Raw genomic sequence first — 11,975 nt, forward strand, 5'->3', positions numbered from 1 at the left:
CTTTATCAAGATTCTATTAGCACTATTTTAATCTCCTAATAAATTGCTTCCATAAAAATTTTTCAATGTTTGCGACATGAAAACCACTCTTCTGATAGTATTGAAGAGTACAATTCCGTGATGAAAGAAGATTTCACTTTCATCGTTGTCGTAATGTCTATACAACACATGAATGACTTGAGGAAACAGTCATAGACGAACTAACAAAAAGTGAATTTCTTACTTCAATCTAATTCCAGCTGCCGCGCGCTGAGCGTACCCGTGTGCAGTTTTGACGTTCTCATCTTCCTGAATGACTTGAGCAAGTCTTCCATCGTGATAGGCCGCACAGTATCATGAAACTCTTCATCATATTCCTCGTCTTCACTGTCCTTGTACTTATTTACATCCCTATAAATTAAACAACATAAATTGATGTAATATCTCTTCGGCTTTTAGATTTTGCAATTCTAGAATATTCATTAGTTTCATTGGTAAATTCAATTTTCTTTCTACGAATAATTTTGAGATACATACTGCGAATTTAAGTAATCTCTAATACGATAGATGGATGCGTTACGACAAAGTTCTTGCAAATCTGATCCGGAAAAGCCTTCTGTGTGTTTTGCTAATGTTGTGATTTCAACATTATCCGCAATTGGCTCGTTTTTCAGAATCAATTGCAGGATTTTTAATCGTTGTTCCTCACTCTAAAACAGATAAGTGCGAGCTGTGTTCCATAATCAATATAATACATAAGTATATAGATATAGACAGATATTTTTTACAGTGACTAGTATCTTACTACTAAAAATATACAAAAATTTAATATTATATAAAATATCTTTACCGGCAAACCAACATGGAAAGTAGCTGGCATACGCCGCAAAATAGCCTTATCTAAATCCTGTGGTCTATTAGTGGCTCCCATTATAATCACAGTACAATCAGGATCGGTTATCAAGCCATCCCATAGTGACATAAATTGGGCCTTCATCATCGCGGTAGCTTCATGATCTTGTGAATTGCGTGCTCTCAAAAATGAATCTATTAAAATTAAATATATATTAAAACAAAAAGTGTTTTATCTATTATAAAGCGCTTATTATATTAAATATATTGTATATATATTAATAATATTTGTAATGTGACAAATTATATTATTGAATTACAAATAAAGATTCACTTCAAACAAAGAATGGAGAAAACGAAGTTTTCTATGACAAAATTCAAGATTTCTGAGATATAAAAGATGCAACACTTCTGATTTTATCAGTTACTATTTCTTTCTTGCAATGTACCTATTTCATCAATGAAGATAATGCAAGGTTGTAATTTCACAGCCAATGAAAACACGGCGGCGGCCAGCTTTTGACTTTCTCCGTACCATTTATCAGTCAGGATGCTCACATCGAGATTTATAAAGCGTGTTTTCACCTCCCGGGCGGTAGCTTTGGCAATCATGGTTTTGCCACAACCTGGCGGACCATACAACAATACTCCCTGGAAGTGACAAGCACGATGCACATCTAAATTATCAACTTTCCTTGGAAGATAAGCACGATTAGTACCTTGGGCGCTTGAGTCAGCTGTGAGTCTTCAAACAGTTCCTTCCTCTGTATAGGTAATATGACTGTCTCATTGAGCTCTTGAATAACACTGTCAAGACCAGCAATGTTATTCCAAGATATTTTGATATCATTTGGATCCACCAAATGATTGGCTATTATCATCTCGTAATCTGTCAACTGATCCATATCAAAAGATCGCGCATATCTGTCGCTCTCTGCTAGCTTACGTAACTGCTCCCGAGCCTGTAATAATCAGTTACATATATATTGCAAGCAATTGGAAATTAAAATTAAAATTTTGCTTGCAGATTGAACACAATTGGAAATTTTTTCGGGAGGACGATAAAGACGATCACGGACCTTCTTTTTGGCCCTTTGCTTAGTACTCCTGGTGGGATCAAGTTGACTGATGAGCCACCTCACGCTGAAGAAGCCGATCGCTGCGACGCATGTCAATCTCGCTACGAGCATTATCATATCCTGCCGGGTAAGGCCTGCGCTTGCAGCCATGTTCATCGTTCACCGGGATATCCCGTCTGCAAAGTTCAACAAAACATTGCGTTAAAACATTCAATATATCCAATACATGCGGAAAGTAATGAATGCTCAATAGTTATAGAAACGTCGAGTAATGATTGAAAAATTGGATGCAATGACAGCATAATTAGCTTTATATAGTTATTGACAAAAATTAAACAAAATCCGTATAACTTGAAGAAAGAAACGGTAAAACTGTAGTCATTCAAAATGTTCTTGTTTTTACCTCTTCTAGGAGAAAGTTAAAAGATTTTGGATAGTTTATGTATTAATAACGTACAGACCTACTTGTCTTTAATTGGTAACGCGTCGAATACTGCTTCCCGCTTCTCGCCCGCGTAACTCCTGTCGAAAAATCGACAACCTAACCTCTCCGGGATTCGCGATTTCACGGAACGACGACGAAAGTCGAAAGTGGATTTTGTAGGTTAGAATAAGATGCGAGGAGAGAGAAAAGATCATGCGCGGCGAATCTGAACGAGATTTTCAGCTGCGCGCTGAAATATATTATATTCAATATATTTCAAGTTGAAATGCTCATGTAGAGGAAAGGCAAACAATTACGAGAAAAAACGCAATACAAAAACAGAATAGAAATAACAATAAGCCGATAATATACTTAATGCAAGTGATAAATCACGTTGCACACACACACACAAGCGACAATATTTCTTTCTCCTACAAATCATATAATATAAGTACAATATATGTCATATTTTTCGCACATGTTTGGAGACATTGCAGATAAAAAAGGGGGAAAATATAAAAATTTTGCAGGCGATTTACAATTGTGGATAAGAGCAATAGACTCGAGACATCATCAAAATTACTAATTTAATTTCTTTTATTGTTAGACACGCTGTGTGTACAGAATAATCATACATGTAGAAAATCAATGTCACATGGATTTACGACACACGTTAAATGATATTTTTTTTTTTGTGACTGATAATATTGAATGTCATACATATAAATATAACGTGTTTTTATACGTTTCCGCTGATTCGTGAGTGATCAACTGAAGCTATAACTGTGCTGACGAACAATTGTCAATACTCATAACTTTGTGAAAACTTCGAATAATTTGGTAAAGATAAATGCAATTAGTTAAATTTAAATCGTAAATATTAATAAGGATATATCTTATATGTAAAAATTGTCCTATTGTAAAATATACAATACACAAATATCATTTATCGGTTAGTGTTTCAAATATCGTTTGATATCAAAAAAATCTTTTACATTTTTGTTTATATAGATTTATTTTGTCCTGATCACTATATTAACGGACAATTACAATGGAAAAACAAGTAAGTTAAACATTATCTTTTTTAATACGTGCTTTTGTTTTAAAAATGCATACCATTAGAACATTAGAAAACGCATATATTTCTTAAGAAATATTTAATTCAATATATCTTGCTATTTGACAATAAGAGCTCGCGACATGGCACACATTGATTCTTTTTGTCTTTTATCAAATAATTGCGTCATGGAATTATTTATATCATTAAATGAGAGATTAAGTATATTTCTTAAGTAGAAAGAAATTTTGTAATAATTTGTCAAAGATATAAAAATTTACGGATGAATCGGATTATGTGTGAGTTCCCTTATACTTATATTTATAATTTACTTTAATATTTACTTCTTGTTTTCTTACTTGGTGTTTTTCTTTTGCGTACATGTTATGCAATATATTATAGTATTTAAAAAAGATAAATATAGTGATCAGTTTCGCGAGATAGAGAGAAATAATATACTAATTTATAATAATTATAAAGCTAAATAGAATTAAATAAAAATTGAAATACATAATTAAATTTGTCATTTACAGGATTCTTCTATAAAAGAATTAAAGAACATTTCTAAAGTCTTTATAAAAAAAAAGGAGACATCTGTATTACCTATACCTATACCTTTATATAAGAAGAGTTATTGCCGAACACAGTATACATTGCGTACGATCGAGTATAATTGGGAAATTCTTCACTTCTTTAAAATTTATAAATTTATGAAAATATTTACTTCTACATCGTTTCCAAAAAATGAACGATATCAGATTCATATAGAAATTGTCAAATTGAACTCTCCATCAAAGAACGAACTACTAAGAATTTATATAACAACTGAAGAAGAATTTGCAGGTTCTTATGAGATTGTCTTTATTGATCTAAAGAAAACAGCGTTACTTGTATCGTCGGACGTAATGTATATATCGAAGAAGATGTTATTATATGAAAAGGAACTGGGGCTAATTATTAAGGACTCAGATAGAGATACACTTGAACTAAATTTTAGATTCGACATATTTTATTCTTTTTCAAATACAGTTATACATGTAAATCCGCCACCATCATCCGCAGTAAAAGACTCGAAAACTGAAAAATCAATCCATGACAACGATTCGAAGTTTGATAGTAAAGAATCGCTTGAATTTATTATAGATGGCGAACATTACAGTATATCCAAAAATCTATTATGCGCTGCCAACAGTAGTTATTTTAAACACTTATGTAATACAAAAGAAGACATAACAGATGAATTAATAATAAAGGATAGGCCAAAAGCTTTTCAAGAAATGTTATCATTTATCGTAATTAATTCAACAAAGCAATTAGATTTATGCTTGGAACAATGGGTACGTAAGCGTGATATGATCAAAGATTTATTAATAGTATCTAACAAATATGATGTACAAAATCTTAAAACTATATGCGAAGAAATTCTGCTACAGAATATTACATTTGAAAATGCTTTGGAACTTATAGAACTTGCGTTTTTAAATGATGCAAAATGCTTAGAACAATATGTAGCAAGTTTTATTAAATTTTATATAGAAAAATTTTTACATTTGGAAACATTTCTATCTTTACCACAAGAACAAATAGACAAGATACTTGAAGCGATTGAGAAAGTTGATTCTAATTGTATACATTATGTATAATTATTTGCATCCGTTAATACAGTATTTAAGCTCATATCGCAATCAACAGCGCGCATTAGATACAAATAACCATATAACAAAAATTTATTTTTTATATATTTATTCATATTATAAACAATTAATAAGATTTTGCATTGTATATGTGTTGTAAATGTATATATTTATTTTATAAATCTATTTATTTAGCAATGATGTCATAACAAAAACATTATAAATTTCAATTTTAATACGCAAAAGTTTACATGTATGAAAGTGATAGGTTAAATTTTAAATATGTATAAAACTTATATTTTTTTCATATGTACTAAAATTTTTTGTTAAATATAATTTAATTTATCATTTTAAAGCATTTAATTTAATTTTTATTTATTAGGAATAAGCACATAAGCATCCAACTTCCCGATTATCTGTAGATGAAGGAAAATATCTCGCAGCGATTGCAAAACTAATTATAAACATTTAAGCAAAATTTAATAACTGCCATCTCAATAGCCAAATCTGACAAAAATAGAAGTCCCGTCTTTTCGGCTATATTATTTTTTTATACTTTTAGTTGTTAATATAAAATGGAATTTTCTGCTAATATTCGAACATATAAAACGTAAACAGTTTGAAAGTAGGGATTAAGATAGAAGGTGAAAAGTATGATTCAACAGAGCAAATGTATTGTCAAACAGTAACATTATCTGGATCAAACTCTGGGTTAGCGCAAGTCGGTTCTAAATAGAATATTCATATTACTGCGGGAGAAGTTATAGATGTTTTCGTTTTAGAAGAGCATGTTACAATATATAAATATAAAAAATCCAGACAAATAAAAGACTTTCTCGAGACAGATAAAGAAGTGAGATTTCTAAATGCAATCTGATAAAAAGAAACACATCGGACATTCATGTTTGTATAAATGTATATTATTTCAGTAACACTAACATCTCGACATTATCCGCAGTTCATATACATAAACAGAAATAAAGGAAACTGGCAATTATTTTCAAATACATATATATTATATCTGTATATGCATTGCAACATCATCATTTCTCGAATATATTATCGAAAGCTAATAAAATAAACTTTCAAATATTAGTTCAATTAGCCGAGATATATAATAACGAAAGACACGAAGCAAGCACAATGGAAGAACAAAACGTAAGTTAAACATTTTTTTCTTCTCTCTTTAAACGTATTAAAACGTTAGAAAGCACTCAAAACTTTCAATTGTTACATCACATAAAATACTACTACCTACTAGCTACTTTTGTAGATCTATCCTCTAACTCGGTTCATTTTTGCAGTTTTAAACAATAATTTATTTTTCTTGAAGAAGATATATTAAATATGTTAATCATGCAATGACATATTTAATATAAAATAAAATTTTATGTTGGTACTTTAAAAAGAAACAGCGAACAATTCCAAAATAGAAAATAACACGATGCGTGAAAGGTAATAGAGATATAATTCAAAAAAAGTAAATTTATTCTAAAAGAAAATAATAACACCGTCGTCGATAAGGTGTGCTCTTGAATCAACCAGTTAATCCTAAACAAAATATACAGCTCAGTATTATATGAAAAGCTGTAAGAGAGTCAGAATTTTTCCTTTTCGAAGAGAATATCAAATATTATATGTATAAATTGACTGATCTATTAACTTGCAGATAAATGAAAAGGTAATAATTTTATAATAATATATATATAAACATAATCATATTTCTAAATGCGATTTGATAAAAAGAAAGATATCACTACATTAATATTTATATATGAATTATTTTAGATATATCTCATTACTGCTCGGCTTATATCGCTTGATAATAGAAAACAAAAGAAATTAATGATCTTTTTCATATACAGATTATTCCAAATATTATTATTCGGCAGTGTTCGAATATTATTGTAGCATTGAAAAATAAATCTTGAAACTTGCATTCCAGATCGGTATAATGCAGAACAAACAAGAAATTAAGGAAGAACAAGTAAGTTTAACATTTCCTTCTCTGATATTTTTATTTTCTTGAGCGCTCCGCATTAAAATCGGAATGCATTAGAAAGCGCGCAGAATTGAAAATAAATTCAAATATTTGTAATATAAATTGAAATCTATGAATAAAATTTAATACATTTTACTATTTAACAAAGAGAATTCATGATATGCCGCCTACAATTTTTTTTTCTTTTTTTCGCAAGCATAAGGCGGCTGAACAATTAATCGTAAATGATTTATTGTTAGTTTATCTTAGCGGTCGTGTAACATTATTTTATTCAAAAAAAATATGTTAGGATTATTTGTAAAACATGTACATAAATTGATTATATCCAGAATTCTTCCGGCACTGATAGCGAAAGCTGTTTAGAAAAGGAGCAGGCAGAAACTCTATTATCTTCGTATCATAAGAGTTATTGTCAACTTCAATACGAGGCGAATACAATTGACTATGTCTGGAAACTCAATCGCTGCTCAAAACTTTTAAAATTTTTAGAACCAATATTGTCTATGCCATTCCCAGAAACAGCTCAATATATAATTAAAATGGAAATATCTATCGTACCCGAATGGTGGACAAGTTTAGTAAAATTTTATATAATTACTGAAGTATCATTTAATGGTATATGTGATGTATTTATAATTAATATGCATGACAAGAGACTTGTTAATTCGACTTGGGGGTTTATATCAAATATGACATTATTATATGAAACTACAGTAAAGAAGTTGTGTAATGACCTACATAAAGACACGCTTACGATAAACTTTACGTTCGAGATTTTTCACAGCTATTTAACCGATACTGTACATATCAAGACACTACCATTATCTAGATCTAGACTATCATCAACAGACTCGAAGTCACAAGATTCAACTCTTGATGACGCTCCCGATGGTACAATCACGTTTGTATTAAACGGAGAATATTACGACGTATCCAAAAAGTTATTACACAATACTAAATGTGTTGAGTATTTCTGTAGTACATATAAAAAAAATATAGCAAATGATTTAATAACAATAAATGATGACGATATGAAAGATATTTTTAAGATTATGTTTTTTTATATCAGAACCGGTTTAATATCGAAACAACTTGATTATCATACGAGTAAAACATTGTTACAAGTAGCTGACAGATGCGATTTACAAAATCTTAAATTAACATGTGAAGAATATTTGATACGTACAATTACAATCGATACTGCTATTGAACTTGTGCAATTTGCGTTCTTAAATAATGTAAAAAATTTAGAAAAACATGCGACAAGTTTTATTAAATTCTATATACAGGAAATTATATATAATGAAGAATTACAATCTCTACCGCAAGAATATTTAGATAAAATAATTAAATCAACCGCGAAAATTGAAACATTGAAAATTGAAACATTTGGAACATCTGAAACGATTAAAATATCTGAACATGTAATGTAATCATAATTATTATAGTTTTTTTTTTTTTAAACATTTGAATATGTAGTATAATCATAATTATAGGTTTTTTTTTTCTTTTTTTTCCCATGACAAATACAGGCAAATTTATAAAGAAAAGTAAATTTCAGTAAAGTAAATTTCAATAAAAAATTAAAAAATTCTATGTTAAGTGAATATTATATTTTTGTATATTTACATATTGTACTTGGCAATACTATATGTAATACAAACATTTCCAAACTTTTTTTAGATAATTCTATACACTTATATAAATTCTCTTATATTAATACTTATATTAAGTATTCTATTATAATTATAATGAAATAAAATTGTTCCTCTTTTTTTTCTCACCTCTCTCTTTCTTTTTCTCTCTCTCTCTCTCTCTCTCTCTCTCTCTAAAATCTAAAACGTGTGAATTGTAAATCGAATAACGAGTTAAAAACTGTATACAGTTTAGTTAAACTCTTGAGATTTTTATATTTTGCTAATTTTCGTTTCTTCTTATAAGATAGCAGAATGGCAGATGGGTTATGCAGAAAGTTAAGAGATAGCCAAGATTATGCATTTTCCGCCCTTCCGGTGACTAATTAAGCACGCTATAATGTAATAACTATTAAAATGTAGCCACCGAGTCACTCTGATGTGGAAAATGAAACGCCCGACCCGGAAAATCGCTTATATATTGCCTTTTCACAATTTTAACGGCCTTATTTGGATTTCTAATGATATTAATGTGTAAGAAAGGATAACCTTTTTATGTAAAGACGATGTTTTCCGTAATTTTCGTAAGAGCTTTGTCATAAAATTCTATTATATATATATATATATATATATATATATATATATATAAATGTTCTAATAAATTGCATCTCTTAGATGAGATTTATGGTTGGAAATATCGCGTAACATTATTTTAAATAGCTTCTAAATTAATCCAAGATTGGCATGAAATAATATTTTATTCTGCAAACTAAAGCTCTGTCATAATCTCTTAAATGATTTCAGATTTGTATTTTAATACTCTTCACTGCAGAAAATATCACTTTACAAATATATAAGGCAAGCATCAAGCGTATCATTACCGTGTTTCGATAGTAATAAAGAGCTTTAAGGATTTCCATCATGCACAATAAAAAGACGAGTGATTGTTATATCAGTATTATTTCAATCTTGGATAACATTGATCCTATATATCTCACTGTTCTAGACATAACTTTAGAAAGACGTAACTTTTTATTACATCTGCTAAACTGCATATCTCTTGTTTCTATAGTCACAATTTTGCTTTGACAAGACAAAACCAAATTTTCATTTCAATTCAATAGTAAAAATTTTAATTCAATGTCACAATATAATGTATGTAATATAATATGTCACATATAATCACAATTATATAGAAATTTAAATATTATAATTAATTCGATAATTATGTCAATTTAAATAAATAAATAGATTGTATGTTTAAATTTGAGCATTTTCGAAATCTTAATCTGAAGTTAATTTCCTTTTAAGAAACTTTCAAAATTCCATTTAATTACATTCTCATTTGTTCAGCACATTAAATCTTATATCAACGATTAAAGTAAAATTTTATAGCAGTTTAAAGGAAAATAAGTAATAACTCAAAAGTAAGAAATATTCCTCTTCAGAATAATTTAAAAAAAAAAAAAAAAAGATCAAATTTAATTTGACAAACAATTTCTGCAATTATTAACTGTTTTGTTTATTTTAGAGATATATTTAGAGACTATTGTAAGCATTTAAATTTCTAAACTATTTCTTTAAATCATTCTGTGAACACACATATATATTCTGTTATATTAATTGATATAAAATAAAATTATTCTACATTCAAGACGTAAAAAATAAATTGTACGTCGTATAATATATAACTTAATTAAGCTCTTCTTTGAATCACACTTATCCTCATTTCTTTTATAAAATGGCGACCGCATTATGAAAATAGGAAATGCCATTAGAGAGGTGAGCAGCATCATGCACTTTCTGCCCTTGCGGCGGCTAATTAAGTACGCTGTGATGTAATAACAGCCAGAACGCGGGCGTTGAGCTACTCTACGCGGGAAAATAAAGCATCCGGTCGAGAAAATTGCTAATATACCCTTCTCCCTAAAATCTTAATGCCATCTTAATGTCATGATCCTTTGCATCCTTAATGAGATCGATAAATGAAGATTTGAGAGAAGACGGTATATTTTGTATGCTTTGTAAGATTATCTCCGTGAAATTGTGTCAGACGATTTGATAAATTACATTTTTTAATGGCTCGCGCCTTTAAAAACCATAATAATTTTATTTATAATTAATTTAATTCATAAATATCTTATTATAATGATTGTTCTTCCCTTTAATCAATAATTTTCTTTAACGTTTTCTGTATCGTAAGAACTCTATTTGCATTCCTAAAAGTGTATTTGCAAAATGATTCTTAAGCGATTTTTTCCCTTAACACCTTGACATTTTTTTCAATAAAATTTTTTATCTCATTTATCGTAAATCAAGAAATCAAATATATTTGCGTATAGTTGCGAGACATCTAGTAAAATTTCAGTTCATCTCGAAAATACATTTATCTTTTTCCGGTTTACCTGCGGAAACCTTTCGATGTTATATCGCGGGAAGGATCGTGGGATGTGATAAGACCTTTCCAAAGTATTATCAGCCATCGCTGTCGCTGCCGCTGTAACGCTCGGATCGCGACGACCTTAATTATCACACGGCGTTTCGAGTAACGAGGGTTGGCACGTGGTGACGTAATGTACGAGAAGGGCCTAAATAGCCGAAACCATTGTTGTACGTACAACGCGCACGTCGGATCTGTTAAGGCATTAATAGTCTCGTGTGACGTAATTAACTCGCGGTCGACGAATTTCCGGCATTACGGCGTGACGTACGCTTATGAGGGTGTCCTCATGGATTTGGGCATGATACCAGAAGCGAGTCTGCGACAGCAGCCAGTCTGAGGGCTCAAGTGTGCATCGGGCAATCTGTTAGCCGCAAAAGTCCGGATCGGAGGACCGTCATTTAGGAATTTCGCACAATGCGCGTTTAACGCGCGTGTCAGTGACGTGTGATGAATGAGATGCGCAATGTATAGGGTGTCCTCGATGTATCTCGTTCGAATATCACGTAAAAAGCTTTATTTAGATACTGCAAATACCACTGTTTTCAACGGAAAACAATTTTATCTCTTTGCCTTTATATTAAATGTTTTTGACAAGCAAATTTTCATTTAAGAAATTAAATACAGTTGTTCTTTAATGGAAGACTATAACTGATAAACATCTACGTTTTAATTTGTACTTATCAAATTTATTAATTTAGCTTTATTGCTATAGAATAGAAAAATGTTTTTCAAAAACATATTATTCCTATATATTATGTAAATAATTTTCTTATTTCTGTATATAAATTCTTAAATAATCTCTAGATTTTTAAAGAGAAATATGCTTATAAAGTCGTTAATTTTGCGGCCATAAATCGAGTAAAATAAAAGT

At 29.8% G+C, this 11,975-nt stretch overlaps 1 protein-coding gene across 2 annotated transcripts; it reads right to left on the bottom strand.

Moving 5' to 3' along the window:
• Positions 1 to 223: 223 nt before the first annotated feature.
• LOC138944678 (outer mitochondrial transmembrane helix translocase) lies at positions 224 to 2,511 on the bottom strand. Of its 2 annotated transcripts, none has more exons than XM_070315549.1 (7): positions 2,376 to 2,511; positions 1,911 to 2,086; positions 1,551 to 1,793; positions 1,281 to 1,482; positions 830 to 1,026; positions 517 to 689; positions 224 to 390 (listed from the first exon to the last, which is right to left on the bottom strand). In XM_070315549.1, exons 2-7 carry the CDS (start codon positions 2,064 to 2,066, stop codon positions 225 to 227), a joined length of 1,137 nt encoding a protein of 378 aa, XP_070171650.1. In that variant the 5' UTR covers positions 2,067 to 2,086; positions 2,376 to 2,511; the 3' UTR covers position 224. The 2 variants fall into 2 exon arrangements, with proteins under 2 accessions (XP_070171650.1, XP_070171648.1); XM_070315547.1 differs by having other exon boundaries at positions 2,372 to 2,511.
• Between the last annotated feature and the right edge of the window lie 9,464 nt (positions 2,512 to 11,975).

Source organism: Polyergus mexicanus, unplaced genomic scaffold, assembly GCF_030449975.1.
Source record: "Polyergus mexicanus isolate NDT 795.1 unplaced genomic scaffold, iyPolMexi1.0 SCAF_2, whole genome shotgun sequence".
NCBI lineage: Eukaryota > Metazoa > Arthropoda > Insecta > Hymenoptera > Formicidae > Polyergus > Polyergus mexicanus.